Genomic DNA, 16,546 nt, shown 5'->3' on the forward strand with positions numbered 1-16,546 from the left:
CTTTTCGAGTAAGTTTTAGGGATGTTTATAAGTTTAATATCAATTTTTAATATAATTCAATACTTAAATTTATTTTAGCTACTCAATAATGCAATTTATAAATAGATATTTAGTGCTGTTATGTTAGATAAGTTGAATGTGCCCTGGGGCGAGTGGGCGAGACTTTCTGGTCGGTGAACACAACAATGTGGTGTGCTGCAAATTCTTCACTTTGACATTGCTATCTTATAATGTAGTAAACACGAGAGCGATGGCAGCATTCAACTTATTTATCGCCATATCTGGCGTAATTTTTGCACTTTTCGTTTTGGGAATTCATAATTACTTGACCGCCCATGAAGAGAATTCATGTGAAATGACTTACATGTTCGAATATCCGCAGTATGTGGTGAGTTTTTCAAGCCGGCCCTTCGCACATGTTTTTCATCAATTCCATTTCTCCTGTGATAATAATCGAAATCATAAAACTCACCTTTTTTATTTTCCAGAAAATTGCACTGTCTGACAATGATACGAAGGAGTTTCCGAAGTACGGACTGTACGCTTACGGCGAGGGACAGTACACTGAAAAGCTGCGCAACATGCAGTTTAATGGCATACCTGTTTTATTTGTACCTGGCAACAGCGGATCCTACAAGCAAGGTTGGAAATCATCATAATTAATTTGAATAATTTTCTAAATAATTAAAAAAAAAAATAGTACGCTCTCTGGCTTCCGTTGCTCTACGAAAGGCTCGTGACAGCAGGAGTCAATTCCACTTCAACTTCTTCACAGCAGACCTCAACGAAGAGCACTCTGCCCTTTTTGGAGGAGTCCTTGCTGAGCAGACCAGATTCATATCAGTCTGTATCAACAAAATTCTTTCACTATACGGACGATCAAGAAATCCGCCTAAGTCGGTCCTGCTCTTTGGTCACTCGATGGTTGGTCAAATTATATATAAAAAAAATGCTCTTTTTTACTATGGAAATTTGTATCCCTAGGGAGGAATGGTTGCTAAGGGTGTGTTCCTAGAGCCAGATTTTGTTCCAGGCTCTGTGAACACAGTGCTAACTCTAGCCACGCCTCACTCCAGCCCAGTTATGATTTTGGATCCATATGTAGCCTCTTACTATCAAAAAGTCAACTCGCTTTGGGAAATTGGTGACCCAAATAGGCTCCTCATTTCTGTTGGTGGTGGCCACAGAGATTTGCTGGTTCGTTCAGGACTAACACTTCAAGGAAACGTTTCAACTTTGGTATTCAGATTGTGCTTTTAAATTTAAATTCATCTTACAAATTTACTTTGCAGAGCACTGCTGTCCCTGCTGTTTGGGTTTCAGCTGATCATCTGTGCATCCTGTGGTGCAAACAGCTTGTCTTGTCTTTGGCCAGAGCTCTGTTCGATTCCGTAGATCCCAAAACCAAGCTCTTGACTGACGATGCACAAATCAGACACCAAGCGTTCAGCTACCATCTACTGCACCGCAATTTTGGCAAGAGAGTAACTGATGCAAACTACCCTCTCCAAGCCGAGTTCGACAAAGAGGGAGAGTGGCGAGAGTACTTAAAGCGTCAGTTTACTGTAAAAGAGACGCACCTGAAGAAACCTGTATACATCATGGTTCGGATATTGCCAAACGACCTGAAACATGAATTTGTCGCAATCGAAGCCATTGGATTAGAGAAACGGGATTGGGTTTACGGCTGCAATGCTGACTTGGTTTACAAACACGTTCGGATGTGGTGAGTGGATTAATTTTAAAAATTTGCTGTTTTACAATCATGTCATTTCTGAATTTCAGTGAACGTGGAATAAATTTGTCAAACTTTACTCAGTTTGTACCTTCGCTGATGAAAAGACGAAAGAGTGTTACTTTTAATCTGCACTCTCTAAAGAAACACGGTATTAGCCACATCATCGTTAAGATTCCTACTTCCACTAGTGAGGTTAGTGTGGTTGTATTTCAAAGTATGCAATAATTTCCAACGTATACTTTTCCAGAAGAAATACAAAAAGTCACGCAAGTCAAAACGAACTGTTATATTCCTAATTTAATTATATTAGTGTGCCAACTCTCATAAAAATTTGATAATATTCCAGGTTTTGCTAAACTTTGACGTATTTTCGAGGGAGGAGAGGATTCTTCAAGTTGAATCTCTGCCGCCGATTTATTCGACAAGCGCGGAAGAAATTGTTGCAACTACAGCAGTGGGTGCTCTGTATTACCAGTTGCAGCTGCCTTCCTTGGAGAAAGCTTGGCATGCTGCTAGTTTTGTGTTTGAGGCAAATTGTGCTGCATTAGACCATCATGCTGTTGCCACCTTAGCCACTGACTGGAGTACTGAGGATTCACACGCTTTTGTTACGTAAGTGGAAAGTAAAAATTTCTCCATTTCTCATTTCAAAATTTTGTTTGTTCAGTTCGACTGTTTCCCAGCGTCTTCCACTTAAACTGCACCTTCTCCGTCCCAATGGTATAGACAAAAACGCAACCGCTCACATTACTCTTCAACTGGATCCTTTGTGTACTTACAATCTCAAGTATAAATCCCAATTTTTTTTTTTTTTAAACATTTCTTACTTCTTCCTTCTTAGGATTGAACCTTCGCAACCAATGATTTTGGGCCAACTTGTCCGCTTCTACGCTCCTCAGCTGCCAGCATACCTTGTTGCAGTCCTACTTCTGGCTTTGCGAGCTCAGCTTGATGGTGTATCTCAGGGCAACACTTGCATAGCCTTTCATTCTGCAATCGCCTCAGGATCAAAACCATACTTCCTCATGCCTATTCTCAAAATTTCTGTACACATCCTAAGGTAAATAATTGAGACGAACAAAAAATGAGGTTAAATTAATCTTGATTTCATTTCAGACTGGGCCCTGTTGCTAAAATATTTCCAATGACAGATTGGGTTTTACTGTATGCTCAAGGGCTGGACATGTTTTTCCTACCTCTGATTTTGTATTGTGTTGCGTCATTTGCTGCTTACGTTTTTGGATTAGCCGTCTGGATTGCAGTACTTGTGTGGGGAACAACAGCCAACAAGATTTTAGTCAAGTCTGTTTTTGATCAATTTGTTTGTATTGTCATTCATTATAAATTTTTACCAATATAGATTCATTTCAAGATCTTTGTTTGGAGGATTTCGCTGGTCCGAGTGGGTTTTGGGGACTTTTGCCAAACTCCCTTGTGCAGTGGCATTTTTGCTGGTTGCTTTAGCTTATGCAACCTGCGGCGCCCTTGCCCTTGCTGCTGGACTATGCTTCTACTTTCTTTTGGTATAAAACATTTACCAAATTTTGTTCCAATTATCTAATTGTCTTGCAGGTTGTAAAAATGTACGAAGAATACTTGGAGGAATTACTGAAAGTGCCTTTGCGCTTGATCAAAGGCCAGCGCACTGAAATTTGGGGACGCTCGGAAACCTTCTTATCTGAACTTCACTTTCATTGCACTGGACTGCTTCTGTGGGCGGTCACAACTGGTCTCCATGCACCTTGTGCCCTAGCATGGGCAAGAGCTTTTCCGTAAGTAGTGAAAATTAATGAAGTAAAAAATTGAGTCTAATTTCAACCATCAGATTTCAGAACGAGCAGTATCAAATATTTTTATTTTTAATAAATTCCAATCCTTGTATTTTCCCTTAATGCCCACAGATTTGGAACTCGTTTAAGCCCGGATCCTTCTTTGGCAGCAGCCTTAGCCCTTTGCGTCTGTGCCCCTGTCCTGTGGCAGCGCCAAATGCCCCGCCAGTATTTGTAAGTTGATTATTTCCAACACTGCTCCTCACAAAGCTAGATGACTTTTATTCATTTTGCAGGAAACATAGCCAAGAAATGAGTGTAATTTTATTTGGAGTGGCTGCCGTGGGACTTATATTTGCTCCCGTCTCTCTCTATCGGCTTAGTCCATTTCTAGTCGCAGCATTCATGCTAGTCTGCTTGCAACAGTTGATGGCCAAACAAGTTTTGCCAGCGCCAGAATCTGGCACACCTGCTCCAGCAGCAGCAATAACTGAGAAGGCTGAGGCGGACAATGCTGTGGCTGAAGAGAAACTGAAGCAAAATTAAAGCTACCACACAGCTGTCTAATGCTGAATTTGCGACTGAATCAGTGGATTGTTTGGGTTTATACACCTCTCGAATTCCCCGAAATACAGTCTGCTTTCCTAGTACCAATATATAGGCTGAAATTAAAATTGTTAACAACACAGTAACTGCCTAAGATACATATTTGGATTGAAATTAATCACTACAATTGTATGTTGTGGCCGTTGACCTCATCTTTTGATCTACATTACAGTAACCTGACATAGGTAATAAAGAATCCAAGAATTTAAAATTGAAGCTTTAAAATAATCAATTTTTGTGTTAATCTAACACGTTTTCCACTTACGGAATACAAACAATTTTATATGGGCAATTGCAATATCCTTTTGTTGTAAGTTGAATTAAGATTTTTGTATGTTTTCTATCAATTTCATTTGCCGTGATTAATGAGTGTGAAGGAGTGTGTATTGTCATTGGAGGTAAAAACGGCCAAGTCTTCTGCCAATTTTTGCGCCACATTAGAATTACACCACATAATTTAAGTGAGCCAACCATGCTAATACTTAATTAGGGCTCAAATATAACAAATAAATTTATCTTTTTTAACAGGGTGCGCTCCCTGTTGTTAAAATTTGACAGCCCAGACCTCGGTTTTTTTTTTGCGTGTTTGGATGTTTTGATTGACTTAAAATTTGCTGCTATTGCTGAGGAACTTTTGATAGAAAGTGTTCATTCCTGAAGCAGGTTACCTCTGGTCATGTTAAAAAGTGTTGCAATGTTATTTATATAGAATGGCTCTTAAATGCTGTCTATTATAATGACGGCCTTGTATTATTGCGTAATTAATAAATTATTTACAACAAAAAATTAAACAAAAAATTGTATTTTATTTATATCATAATAACTGACGATTTATGTATAATATAATTGGGCTTATATTAAAGACAATTGTGTAACTCTATTAGCAGAGATGCAGTTTCTTTATGTGTTCAGTCCTCTCCCGCAGGCACTGAATCTTCTAATTTTCGCAACAGTTTCACTCGTATTTCAGTTGAACTGTCTCCTTTCAGCTGATCTTGCACAAACCAGCAAGCCACTTCAAGTTGAACCTATTATTTCATTTATATCAGTTATTCAGATTAAATTTGCGGAATTTAATTTTACCATCTCACAGGCCCCTCGGATAACACCAGTTAGCATGTTGGAGTACTTCAGACCCAAGTGACTGTCAGGCAGCTCTACAAAATCTGTGATAGGGTTGCTGTCTAAGATCAATGAGAATTCGTCCGAGCTAGGGCTCCAATTGCTTATAATGGGGTTCACGCCCAAGAACATCCTTGTGGCCAACTGTACACAGTTGGAATTAATTTCATTTTATAATTTTTTACCAAGAATTTTACTTGAATTTTTTCAGCTGTGTCTCTGAAGTCGAAGCAACGGCCCGACCCTGACCGTGCCAAGAAGTCCTCGATGAGCCTGACCCCAATGTTGTATCCCATTCTTTCAAGCTGTTTGTTCACCTCCTCTACCGTGTCCAAATCTCGGATTAACTGAGTGACCAGGGCTCCATATGTGAGTGTAAAAAGCTCTGAATTCTGCAAATTTTATATGCAATTTAAATAAATTTAAAATTTACCAATCAACAACTGCGGAAAGAAATTTACGTAAAAAACTTTTGGTGCTAAATTTTTACGGTGGACATACTTTTTTTGCTAACAACAGAATAAAATAATTTAATAAATTTACAAGATTAACATATAATTTGTAAAAAAACGAAATGGAAACTTTGTATCGGCAAAAAAAATGTATGTATATAAATTATAAAAATTAAATTTATTATTAATTTATCTTACCACTTTTTTGGCGTCTAATCTACTTGCTTGACGTGACATGATTGGTATTTCTGTCTGTAATTTAAAAATTAATACAATTCAATTTCACTCATATGACAAGCATAAACTTTTGGGTAAAAGTTCTATCTCGGATTGAAGAAAACTGAAAAATAATATTTGTTTTTGGAATGTCAAAAAATGTTTTGGCAGTGCAAGATGGGCGTGTCTCTGTCTGTGTGTGGCGTGTGGCGCTCGCACATGCGCAGCGCACGCTCATCTGGCAACAAAAAACCAAAACAACAAGGCACAAGGCAAGGAGGCACAAGGCAACAAAAAAGTTCACCAGCAGGTTCAAGCAGGGGGGCAGCGGGGCATTGACATCCTGAGCTAAGGACCGACAAGAGCAGAATGGTTTAGAAAACAATAATATACCATCGAGCAAAATTGATCTCATCTCGATCTGCTTTACCCTCCTGAACTCCTGAACCCACAAGTCCTCCCTGGCCCGGCCCAGTGGATACGCATAAAAGAAAATTTGCAATAATTTTTCCTCTCCAGTTGCAAAAATTTGCAATTATTGCAGAAAATGGGCAGGTACATAGTCAACGGTTCTGCAAAGCTGGCAAAGAAAGGTGCATAAATTTTTATACAAATTTTATTTTAGCAATGCGCATAGACTGCGAATGACTTCTTCTGATTATTAATTACTTGACTTGGAATTTGTTGAAAAATTATTTTATTATTATTATTTATGTAATTTCTCATTTATTAATTTCTTATTTTCTTAAGATTATTTGTAATTAATGATGGATATAAATTAGTTGTATTCATTCACAAAAATTATTAGCCTATGAATTTTATTTTTATTTTTTCCAACCATTATAATATTTCATACCACTTGAAGGTATGTTAGTTGTTTTAAATTAAAACATCAATAGGTTATTGGAGCGTTAAATGAGAATGAGAATTTGTGAGACACGTCGTAAACATGATCAGTCTTTACGATAGGGGAACTTCTCCAATTTGTTGCCATGGCTACGTGTGCGCCCTTGTCTGATCTGGGACCAAAAAATAAGTTCATACCTCGTCTTGGCTCCAGAGAACAAGGGCGATGTGATTAACAGCTAACACCAAATAATTGTCAAACAATATTCCTTATATTTCAGCTAAAATGAAGGGCGCTTTAAAAAAGGATCAAATTGCTGACGTCGTCAGCAAGGAATCTAAAGAAACTTCAAAGCAATTTGAAGCTACGCAGAAAAGGGGCAAATTCTACCACCTCTTCGGCTTCTACCCAAGTGACCTGAGGTCGTGCCAAAGTCTGATTCTTCTCATGTGTCGACCGACAGACGCTGCCAGCTTGGGAGTTGTTCGAGCGCTTTTTGGTAAATTTTCACTTCAGAATTTTAAAAATTCTTCTATGCTCTAAATTAAAAATAAAATTCAGGATTTCTGATGGTCTTTGACATTCCTGATGAGCGCGGTTTAGCGATTGCAGACATTCGCTGGGGCAACCCTCTTGATTGCCGATTTCCCCTGTTTGATTTTCTGCCTCTCCTCTCACTCCAGTGGATGTTCATGGTGTACTTAGTAATGTGGATAGGTAGGTAGAATAACCTGTAGATCTGTTTTTCGAGTGCCTTTTATGTAGTTCAAGTTCAACCGGTCCATATTTTGTGAAGTAATTGTACGTAATATGAAACCTCACTTGCTTCTTGGTGTTGGGCTTTCTCTGGAATTACAGGTGCACTTGGTATCACTTTGGGATTTTTCTTTCGCACAAGTTGTGTAGCTTTTGCTAGCACCTATTGGTACATTTTCCTGATGGACAAGTCCTCTTGGAATAATCATTCCTACCTATATGGCTTACTTGCTATTTTGTTGCTCCCTTCACAAGCTAACCTGTACTGGTAAGAGTGATTGGAGAAGTTGTGAATTTCCCGTGAAATGATAAGCAATTTTTTGCAGTTCTCTCGATGCGTGGATTTGGCCCAAAAAGCAGAAAAAAGCTCCTCTGTGGAATTATGCCATTCTACGTTATCAGCTATTCCTGTTGTACTTTTTGGCTGGGCTCAAGAAGTTGGACTTTGACTGGCTAAATGGTTATTCCATGACTTACTTAGCCAACCACTGGGTATTTCAGCCATTCAGGTATTTGATTATATTGAAAAAAAATCATTAAAAATTAAAATTTAATTCTCCAGGACTTTTATGACACCAGAACAAGTTGACCTTTGGATCATCCACGTAGGAGGATTTGTCCTTGATCTCACAGTTGCATTTTGGCTGTTCTTCGACAAGACTAGGCCCAGTGCACTTTTCTTTTGCTCTTCGTTCCATTTGATGAACTCTCAAATCTTCTCAATTGGTATGAACAATTTCAATTAATCTTCGAGATTTCTAAATATTCTACTTCACTTAACAGGGATGTTTCCATATGTTTGTCTCGTAACTTTGCCATTATTTTGTGACCCATCTTGGCCAAGGAAAATATTCCCAACTAGTACTACTAATGACTATGAAACTGGTTCAGAAGGCAAGTATTGAATTATCCGTTGTGTCAAATATAAATTTTCTGTTTGAATTTTACAGATCCGAGCTGCCTCAAGCCAATTTATCACAAAGATAAACTGAAAATCCAATGGAAGCATTACTTAATCTTGACGTGTTTAGCGTCCCATATCTCAATTCAAGCTGTACTGCCGTATTCCCATTCTTTCACAAAGGTCCGTATATTTCCATAAATATATCCTGCAGAATAAATACAAAACTTATTTTTTAGGGCTTTAAGAATTGGACACCAGGGCTGTATGGGTATTCGTGGGATATGATGGTGCACTCGTGGAACACAATTTTAGTTCTCCCAAAGGTTATAGACAGGAGCTCTGGGAAGGAGATATTTTTGAATCCAGATGTAATATTTTCATAAAATTCTTTGTATTATTAAATGTGGTTTAAATTTAGGCATGGGTGCAGACTGACAGGTGGAGCAAGCATCCAGATATGGTTTACCAATGGGCTAAATGTGTTCAAAAGAACTTGTTGGATACCCAAGGAATGAACGATGTTTCTATCTTTCTTGACGTTTTAAGCTCTTTAAACGGGAGATTCCAACAACGTATGTATGACCCACGAGTCGATTTGACAAAAGTAGTTTGGTCACCATTCGAAGAACCTAAATGGACACTGCCTCTTTTGACTGACCTATCATCCTGGAGAATAAAACTGCCTGAAATTGAAAATCAAATATTTGCTTGGTCCAATTACAGTGATGTGCTGTTTGTTGCTGATTTTCCAGGTAAATTATTAAAGCATTGTGTTCAAGCAAACTTGAGCAAACTATTAATGTCTTGATTTATTCAGGCCTGTCAATGGAAAATTTCATCTCTGAAGGACTTGGAAATATAAGTTTGACTGTACTAGAAGGAGAGGTTGAGTTTGAGCAAAACACCTTGCTTTCCGAGAGGGAAGTTGTTAGAAAAGCTATCGTAAGGCCTGGCGAAGCAGTAGATGTTGAGAGCAAAGCATTTCACCACATCAAGACAATTTCCTTAACCCCGTCCTGCTACATGTATACATTTGTCAACGAAACTGCTCAAAAACTCAAGTAAAATCAATAACAACTTTTTTGAAAATATATTAATTTTTTTATTTTCCAGGAATAATTATGATGACTATGTGCCGAATTCTGGAGAAATTTCTAAAGGAGTATACGAAGCTATTTTAATAAGGTTCAGAAGCATCAAATTGTCTGGGTCTTTGATTTGGAATGCTATTCTGAACCTAGTGTTTGGGGTTCCCGTTCCGCGTAGAGTAAAAATAACTCCGTGATGTGTGAACAGAGCAGCTAATTCAATGTTGTAGAGATCCGTGTGTTCATTGCCCGTGCCAAGTAAACTAAATATACGTAGAATTTAGCTTTTTTGAGCATCTATTACAATTTTTGATAATTTTGGTTCAGTTTACATACAGCAAAGATAAGACTATGTATTGTGATGGTTTTTTGCATTATGTCTATTTTATTTAATAAATGTGATGCACAATAAAAAATAAAATTTGCTTTACGAAAGGAAACATAATCACAAGCAGACGTAGATAGAAATGCAACGAATGGTTTTTAAGAATAAAGATTTACACGACTGAAGGCAAGTCCACTTATCACACTGGCGTGCCATATTCATAATCTGGATTTGAAGTTACCACACTATCAAGCTTTGTTTTCTTTTTGTGTGTGGGGGTAGGTGGCTCAGGGGGTTTTACTGGCACTGCCCGACCTGGGGAGCCAAGCACTAGCATGGACTGAGATGACGTTGAAGACAGTCTGGATATTGATCTGCCACTAGAGGGTGGAGGAGATGAAAGATTTGGGAGGGGTGATGGTAGAGTTGAAGGGGGAGCAGGGCTTAGGGGCCTCTCTTGACTAGCTGAATCCTGAGCAGGACTCTCAAAACCTTCCGAGTAATCGTGGTTGTCAACGACACTACAATTTAAAAATTACATTTTATTAGTATTCTAGTATGAAGAAAGAAACTTAACTACCTTTCTCTTCCTTGAAAATTTTCTGGTGTTCGAGGTGCTGTTGGTGTGTTAATCATTGCCTTGGCTTCAAAAGCGTCAAGCATTTTAGGAATGCTACCGTTACTTGCGGAATGGAAATTGACTTTCTCTCCAGACATCATTACTTCTTGATCAAAAAATCTAAACCTTAAAATTTTTTCATAATTTTTTTGTGCTACAAAATAAAAGCACTTTTTTATACTTAAATCCATCCACAAAATCTGTAAGTGAATTATCATCATCACTATCCTCTGATGTTATGTATTGCACCTCAAGGCTTACAGTCCCAGCTTGCGCCGACAATATTTCAACAGCCTCATAATGACCAACCTAAAATATTTAAGATGATTTTCAACTTCATTGACAGAGATATTAAAAGGTATTCACATCTCTTAAGCTAATACTGTTGACACTAAGAATGGCATCTCCGACGTAAAGAGCTGCTGTTCGGGCTGCTGGCCCTTCTGGCTCTAGCTCGGAAATTAAAATGGGAACACCGTGCTCTCGACCACCCTGAAATTTGCTAATCAATACCACTGGAGTTGAAAATGTTATTTTTGTCTTACTGTGATAGAAATTCCCAACCCCTCGTCAGCATCTCTGGTAATTGCTACTCTCCTCGGTTCGCCTACGCCTTGATGGCTATGCCAAGCAGCAGACATGTCTTTTGAGGGTGGTGCAGCATTTGGCCCGTTTCTTCCTCTCCTGCAGGCTCTAATGACCGTTTTGTGTCTGTGTAAAAGAATCTCGGCCTCCAGCTGCCGCCACAGTTTGTCCCTAATCTCACCCTTCATATCACGACCCAAGAGCTGGAGTTGCTGAATTCTAAAAAAAATTTAATAATTTAATTAAAATACATAATATATTGAAATGTTATTTATTTTAAATACCTTCCAGCCAGCTCTTTGTCCAGGTATTTGGCTGCAAGTCTGGCACCGTAAACTTCCGAGTGAAGAGCTAGAAGAGAATTTCTGAGAGCAGAATTTTCATCCATCAGCAGCTTATTTGTTTCATTGGCCAACGCAGCTGCAGGGTGGCCCTTGGCGTTGCATTGTTCTTCAAGCTCAAGTTCCGCTTGGACTCTCCGAAGCGCCTCTTCCGTCGCAGCCACGTCTTCCGGACTAAGCTCGGAGGTGTCACTGTGTCTGTGGAGTTGTTTTGCGTGAAGCTGCAGTAGCGTCCGGTGCAGCTCACTTTCCAGAGTGGAATTTTTTACCTTCGCCTGGGCCAATTCTGTTCGAAGATGCACCAGCTCGGCCTAAAAGCAGAGAAAATATTTTTTTATTTCCTTTTCTTGGAATTATACATTTTATTGGCTGGAAACCCTCTTTTTTACAACAGACCACCTTCAGTTATAATTATCTCTGTGCGCACGCAAAGCAGAAATAAAAGTATAGTTGTTGGAAAAACAAGTTTCGCTTTTAAATCCAAGAGGCTGAGCATCCAAGGCCACAGGAGGAATGCTGCACGGTGTTCATTAAAAGAAAAGGAAAGCGAGAGAGAGATAGAAAAGGACCGATGATTTTATCTGTCAGAAAACAGAGACGACGAGCGCGTCTAATTGGCGCGAGAGCCCTAACCATTGACAACATAATTGAGAGCGAAATGCCTAAAATCGGGAGGCAACAGTGCGTCCGACCGGAGCGACTCAATGGGCCGCGGCTGTTGAATGGCAAACAGAGTGGGGATGCTGTTATCTGTTTTATCTCGTGGACCACGCAGTGTTGGCTTCGCATCTCTCGCAGGGAGAGCTCTCACTCATCGGGGAACACTGGCGTGACATTCCACAGGCACCATGCACTTGACGCCAGCGGCACTCGCCCTGCTGCTATTCATCAAGGGCTGCGCGTCGGGCGCCCTTTCCACCAACGTCGCCGCTGCCGCCCAAGTCCAGGCCCACACGTCCAAACAGGTACAAGCGACGTGCAGACCAAATTTTTTTCATTTAAAAATGAATTAGACTTTAGGGGCAAAAAGGAATTAAAAGTTCAACACACGCGCGACCCTCGGCCGAATTTTGTGAAAAAACAAAAGAGGGCCAGAGTTCAAATCCGTCGGCGTGCCCTCCGAGTCATGTGATAAGAAGTATTTCTGCATTCACGATATAATTAATTGTACACATCAAAGACGCCGCACTCTCTGACCGGGCCTTTGATGATTTCAGACCGTGCCGCAGATCTTAGCCTCCTTAGAAGAGAGGTTGAAATCCCTGGGCGAGGCATTGAAAGGGCAGTCGCACGTCGAGTTTGCCAACACTGAGGTGGACCTCGAGGGATTGGCGCGCAGACTGGAGGCGGTCGAAACGCGACTGGGACGGATCGAGGGCTCGCTCGACACAAGACTGAACACCCTATCTGAGGTAAAACTTTACATTATTTAATTTATATAAGATAAAATTTCTACTTTTTTATTAAAAAAAATTGATATGCTAAAAAAATATTGGTTTCAAGTAAGACTTTATGATTTCAAGAACTTAGGAAGGCGCCAGGGTAAAGAGGAAATGGCAGCAGAAACCACGAACAACAAACTCCAGAGCATTTCAGAAACGATTTTTAATAAAATGGGCCACTTGGAGGCGAAAATGGACTTTCTGATGAGGCACCCGACAGAAGTGCAGGCAAGACTCAATTATTGTTAGTTTTGACATCAGCGCAACGAATTACTGGCATATGAGTCACTCTTTAAATTAAAACAAGTCAATTAAAATCCTCCCACGCAATATGTCTCTGTATTATTACAGGGGGCCGTGAAAAAAGACTTCTCGACCAGCTCGGCCTGCTGCCACCAGTTAACGGTTGGTCTAAAAATTATTTCCAAATTTATAAATTGGATGAAATTTTATAGGGGACGATAACGTCTGGAGAAAATCGGCTGAGGAAAGAAATTGGTCTGGTTGACAAAAAAGTGGAAGAAATTAAGACAAGTCTCAAAAACATCGAGGGACTCGACTTCAGCACAATAATTCAGACTTTGTCGCAAAACATCATCGGCTTTTTAACGAGGAGCCACAACACATTAATGGATCTGGTGAAAACTGAAATTGGCAATTTGGAAACCAAGGTTAACTATTATTATTATTACGAGAGTAATCATTTTTCAACAAATGCAGACATTCAAATTAAATTGATTAATTTCCATTTCCAGGTGCGGGAAATCAGCACGGATCTTTGGAGTCGGACGGTGATCATTGAAAACAAAGTAGTGCAAACTTCGGCCGTCGCAAATCACACCTACAGCCACATCCTCGAGTTCCTCAGAAGGGCAGGCTATCAGGGTCAATTTCCACAGCAATTTCCTCAGACATATTACCAAGCTCCAGCTGCCGGTTTGCAAGAGAAAGCATAATTTAATGAAGCAACTATTAATCAAGAGGAAATTTTCAGAAATTTCTCGGATAACAAGTAAAATCAACCAGCTCGGGAGAGACATGGGGTTCAGACTGATCAACTTGCAAGAGGCCCAGGACCAGTTGAAGAACAGCTGCCGCAGAATACAGGACAGAGAGATGCCCATTGAAAAATCCATTGAAAACTACCTGATTCGCATTCACGAAAACTTCATCAATGAGTAAGGAAATAATTAGGAGATTTTTAACTTTTATCTCAGTAAAATTTCAGAACCATAGAAACGAAGCGCCTCTTGGACACTTTCTACAGCACGGACTTACGAGTTTCTCGCGAGTTGGAAAAACTGCACGGAATCTCAGAGAAAATTAGCGAGGTGGCCACCGGGGACGCCAAAAATATTTTCAAGGCGTTGAATATTTTAAGAGACACCATTCAGGAGCACAAGAAGGAGTTCACGGTTGATACAGTAGCGACCAGAGTTACTGAAGATTTGAAACCAATCCTGCTCAAATTTGTGGACGAGTCGGTTTTGGAAGGCAGCTCGTACGCTCAAACCAACAGCAGCATTTTCAGCGAGCTGGAGGATATAATTTCGCAAAACAAGAACAACTCAACTGAGGAAATAACTGCCACAGAGCCTGACTTGCCGGAATTATTGGGAAAAGGTTACACAGATTTGATTGCTTAAATTTGTTTTGGTTTTAAACTAAAATTTTGGCTTAATAGAAAAGCTAGACGAAGATGAGTATGTGGAATTGCAAGCTGCACAGGACACAAAGGATGGAGACGAAAGTTAATTTAATTTTTATAATAAATATTGTTTTAAAATGAAAAATGTATGAAATACTTAAATTCTGATGAACACTGCCAAAAATAAAAAATAAAACTTGTTTAAATGCCGACAGATGTGAAATAATTTAAATTTTTTAGATATTAATTTTCTCATATAATGAACAAAAATCCGGAAAGCTTTTGAACGAGTTTCGAAAAATGAAAATTGAACTCACCTCAACTTTTGCACTGTTTTGGAAAATCGTTTGGGCTTTGTGGGTGAGTTGGGCAAAGCACGAGCTCAGTGTTGACATCCTTTGCCTAGCACTGTAAAGGCAGTCAGAGTCCTCTGTTTCCATCACAGCTGAAAATGGGGAATGTTAAATAATAATCAATAAGTGTACTGTACAAAAATAGTTTCGAATAAAATTAAGGGCTCGAAAATTCACGGATTCGACTGACAGAATTTAGTGCGGGCGATCAGTTTTATTTTAAAAAAATTATTGCTTATTAAAAAATATTAGGCAATATCAATAAACGTGTCAAATGGCGAATTAATGTGAAAATAAACAAACTTACCGAGAGTGACATCCAGGTCCACAAACGCCTTGTCAAACTCCTTTTCCAACAACTCGAGCCACCGAAAGCTTATGCAAGCAGCAGCCATTATTTATAAATTATTCTTCTTACGTTTCAAATAAAAATTGACTCTATGTTCCTCTTTACATGCTGAATTTTGGACAAAATCAAGCCTCAGACAGCCGACGACACGAAAACAAGAAAATATTTTTCAACCGCACAGATGATGATTGGACCGGCGATGCGCAATTGTTTTGAGTTTTGCTGTTTCGTCACCAGCGGCGCGAGCCGCGAAGACCACGACTCGGGCAAATAGCAAGAATTTTGCTACTTTCAAAGTTTTTTCGTTATTTAATTACATAATTTGCGTCTCAAAATTCACTAGCATCTAAAATTTGTATATAATACTAATGTGTGAATTTAACAATTTCCCCTATTCATGTTATTTATGCGTCGTACAAGAGAATTAGCATAAAAAGAATTTTTCGTTTTAAAATTCATCCGCTATGGACGTTATTATTATTTTTTTTTTACATGTTTTAACTATTTCAAAAACAAAAAGAGGTAAGTGGGAGGTTCTTATCAACGTTTTTTCTCATATTAAACAATCATGATTGGTATCGGTATCCAAGCAACGCAGCATCTTTCAACAACAACAACAATTCGAGAGTTTCAAATTTTGACAGTTGACTGGGAGAATTCTTACAGTCAAGACGCGCCATGAGTCGTTACTGGACGAGATCAAAAAACGGCACCAGCAGAAATGCTGAGGAAGGTAAGAATTTTCAGAAATTTTGCTAATTTGTTAATTTCTGCAATCATTGTAAATTCCTCCTATTATTTGTATCATTTGAAACATTTAAAATTTCAAAGTTCTTCATGAATTCTTGAGGCAATTTGATTTTGAATTAATTTACATTTATTTTTAAAAATTCGTTAAGAATCATGAGAAACTATTTGAATATTTGCTTGCAAATATTTTAATTGTCCGGTGAATTTCAAAAACATTTTCATTTCCTGGGATTATAATTAAATTTTTATATAAAGAATTTAAAAAAATTCTTTCTACCAGTAGAAAAAAGAACTACGCTACCGTTATAAAATTTCAAAAATTTTATTCTGGTTCGCATATTAAGTAGATTTAATGGAGGTTTTTAGAAATATATTTTTTTACTTCCAAAATAAGTTGTTATTATATATTTAATATTTATGTTCATGAACCGCGTTTTTGAAATTTTTCAGAAGCAGCAATGGCTGCCAAAGTTCTTGAGGAAATGTACACTGGAAAATTCACAGTGGAAATATGTGAATTTGATTTTCCTGTTGCTCAGGGTGAGTACATTGACGACTCGTCCGAAAATTCTTGGGAGGTTCCGTCAGAAGCGGACCTCTGCATCGACGAGATTGCTGTTGCCATTGGAAGTGACA

At 38.8% G+C, this 16,546-nt stretch overlaps 5 protein-coding genes across 7 annotated transcripts; 3 read left to right on the forward strand and 2 right to left on the reverse strand.

Moving 5' to 3' along the window:
- Positions 1-158: 158 nt before the first annotated feature.
- On the forward strand, positions 159-4,911 carry LOC132194153 (GPI inositol-deacylase). Its single transcript, XM_059615267.1, has 14 exons — positions 159-388; positions 489-642; positions 701-924; positions 985-1,239; positions 1,293-1,726; positions 1,786-1,930; positions 2,085-2,350; positions 2,406-2,525; positions 2,580-2,798; positions 2,855-3,040; positions 3,099-3,261; positions 3,311-3,510; positions 3,640-3,741; positions 3,804-4,911. The coding sequence occupies exons 1-14, from the start codon at positions 251-253 to the stop codon at positions 4,051-4,053; spliced, it is 2,856 nt and encodes a 951-aa protein (XP_059471250.1). The 5' UTR covers positions 159-250; the 3' UTR covers positions 4,054-4,911.
- Positions 4,900-6,106, reverse strand: LOC132194155 (trafficking protein particle complex subunit 3). Its single transcript, XM_059615271.1, has 5 exons — positions 5,993-6,106; positions 5,886-5,939; positions 5,433-5,627; positions 5,197-5,379; positions 4,900-5,141 (listed from the first exon to the last, which is right to left on the reverse strand). The coding sequence occupies exons 2-5, from the start codon at positions 5,922-5,924 to the stop codon at positions 5,022-5,024; spliced, it is 537 nt and encodes a 178-aa protein (XP_059471254.1). The 5' UTR covers positions 5,925-5,939; positions 5,993-6,106; the 3' UTR covers positions 4,900-5,021.
- Positions 6,107-6,154: 48 nt separating this feature from the next.
- LOC132194241 (vitamin K-dependent gamma-carboxylase) lies at positions 6,155-9,934 on the forward strand. Of its 3 annotated transcripts, none has more exons than XM_059615402.1 (12): positions 6,155-6,496; positions 7,031-7,249; positions 7,312-7,467; positions 7,609-7,774; positions 7,833-8,015; positions 8,069-8,232; positions 8,290-8,400; positions 8,457-8,590; positions 8,647-8,778; positions 8,829-9,162; positions 9,228-9,471; positions 9,524-9,933. In XM_059615402.1, exons 1-12 carry the CDS (start codon positions 6,451-6,453, stop codon positions 9,693-9,695), a joined length of 2,061 nt encoding a protein of 686 aa, XP_059471385.1. In that variant the 5' UTR covers positions 6,155-6,450; the 3' UTR covers positions 9,696-9,933. The 3 variants fall into 3 exon arrangements, with proteins under 3 accessions (XP_059471385.1, XP_059471384.1, XP_059471383.1); XM_059615401.1 differs by lacking the exon at positions 6,155-6,496 and adding an exon at positions 6,597-6,977 and having other exon boundaries at positions 8,841-9,162; positions 9,524-9,934; XM_059615400.1 differs by lacking the exon at positions 6,155-6,496 and adding an exon at positions 6,601-6,977.
- Positions 9,855-15,362, reverse strand: LOC132194242 (Golgi-associated PDZ and coiled-coil motif-containing protein-like). The gene is made up of 8 exons (XM_059615403.1): positions 15,119-15,362; positions 14,776-14,903; positions 11,312-11,679; positions 10,988-11,246; positions 10,809-10,934; positions 10,624-10,751; positions 10,404-10,568; positions 9,855-10,344 (listed from the first exon to the last, which is right to left on the reverse strand). Exons 1-8 carry the CDS (start codon positions 15,204-15,206, stop codon positions 10,023-10,025), a joined length of 1,584 nt encoding a protein of 527 aa, XP_059471386.1. The 5' UTR covers positions 15,207-15,362; the 3' UTR covers positions 9,855-10,022.
- On the forward strand, positions 11,966-14,670 carry LOC132194244 (uncharacterized). Its single transcript, XM_059615404.1, has 9 exons — positions 11,966-12,333; positions 12,586-12,780; positions 12,892-13,038; positions 13,162-13,215; positions 13,266-13,481; positions 13,566-13,746; positions 13,805-13,988; positions 14,039-14,433; positions 14,495-14,670. Exons 1-9 carry the CDS (start codon positions 12,217-12,219, stop codon positions 14,563-14,565), a joined length of 1,560 nt encoding a protein of 519 aa, XP_059471387.1. The 5' UTR covers positions 11,966-12,216; the 3' UTR covers positions 14,566-14,670.
- Positions 15,363-16,546: the final 1,184 nt, after the last annotated feature.

Source organism: Neocloeon triangulifer, unplaced genomic scaffold, assembly GCF_031216515.1.
Source record: "Neocloeon triangulifer isolate White Clay Creek 2 clone unplaced genomic scaffold, ASM3121651v1 ptg000006l, whole genome shotgun sequence".
In the NCBI taxonomy this organism is placed as follows: domain Eukaryota; kingdom Metazoa; phylum Arthropoda; class Insecta; order Ephemeroptera; family Baetidae; genus Neocloeon; species Neocloeon triangulifer.

What these genes read in the sequence shown, in the direction of transcription:
- LOC132194155 (XM_059615271.1), bottom strand. Translation starts at nt 5,924, where the DNA reads ATGTCACGTCAAGCAAGTAGATTAGACGCCAAAAAAGTG. An exon ending in GATTAGACGCCAAAAAAGTG is followed by an intron (nt 5,628 to 5,885) that starts GTAAGATAAATT and finishes TAAAATTTGCAG; the next exon opens with AATTCAGAGCTTTTTACACT. An exon ending in TCCGAGGGGCCTGTGAGATG is followed by an intron (nt 5,142 to 5,196) that starts GTAAAATTAAAT and finishes ATGAAATAATAG; the next exon opens with GTTCAACTTGAAGTGGCTTG.
- LOC132194153 (XM_059615267.1), top strand. Translation starts at nt 251, where the DNA reads ATGGCAGCATTCAACTTATTTATCGCCATATCTGGCGTAATTTTTGCA. An exon ending in TGCTCTTTGGTCACTCGATG is followed by an intron (nt 925 to 984) that starts GTTGGTCAAATT and finishes TTGTATCCCTAG; the next exon opens with GGAGGAATGGTTGCTAAGGG. An exon ending in ATTTCTGTACACATCCTAAG is followed by an intron (nt 2,799 to 2,854) that starts GTAAATAATTGA and finishes ATTTCATTTCAG; the next exon opens with ACTGGGCCCTGTTGCTAAAA.
- LOC132194242 (XM_059615403.1), bottom strand. Translation starts at nt 15,206, where the DNA reads ATGGCTGCTGCTTGCATAAGCTTTCGGTGGCTCGAGTTGTTGGAAAAG. An exon ending in AAAACAGTGCAAAAGTTGAG is followed by an intron (nt 11,680 to 14,775) that starts GTGAGTTCAATT and finishes CTCTGCTTTTAG; the next exon opens with GCCGAGCTGGTGCATCTTCG. An exon ending in AATTTTCAAGGAAGAGAAAG is followed by an intron (nt 10,345 to 10,403) that starts GTAGTTAAGTTT and finishes TTTAAATTGTAG; the next exon opens with TGTCGTTGACAACCACGATT.
- LOC132194244 (XM_059615404.1), top strand. Translation starts at nt 12,217, where the DNA reads ATGCACTTGACGCCAGCGGCACTCGCCCTGCTGCTATTCATCAAGGGC. An exon ending in GACTGAACACCCTATCTGAG is followed by an intron (nt 12,781 to 12,891) that starts GTAAAACTTTAC and finishes TATGATTTCAAG; the next exon opens with AACTTAGGAAGGCGCCAGGG. An exon ending in TTACCAAGCTCCAGCTGCCG is followed by an intron (nt 13,747 to 13,804) that starts GTTTGCAAGAGA and finishes GGAAATTTTCAG; the next exon opens with AAATTTCTCGGATAACAAGT.
- LOC132194241 (XM_059615400.1), top strand. Translation starts at nt 6,896, where the DNA reads ATGGCTACGTGTGCGCCCTTGTCTGATCTGGGACCAAAAAATAAGTTC. An exon ending in TCACAAGCTAACCTGTACTG is followed by an intron (nt 7,775 to 7,832) that starts GTAAGAGTGATT and finishes AATTTTTTGCAG; the next exon opens with TTCTCTCGATGCGTGGATTT. An exon ending in TGGGTATTTCAGCCATTCAG is followed by an intron (nt 8,016 to 8,068) that starts GTATTTGATTAT and finishes TTAATTCTCCAG; the next exon opens with GACTTTTATGACACCAGAAC.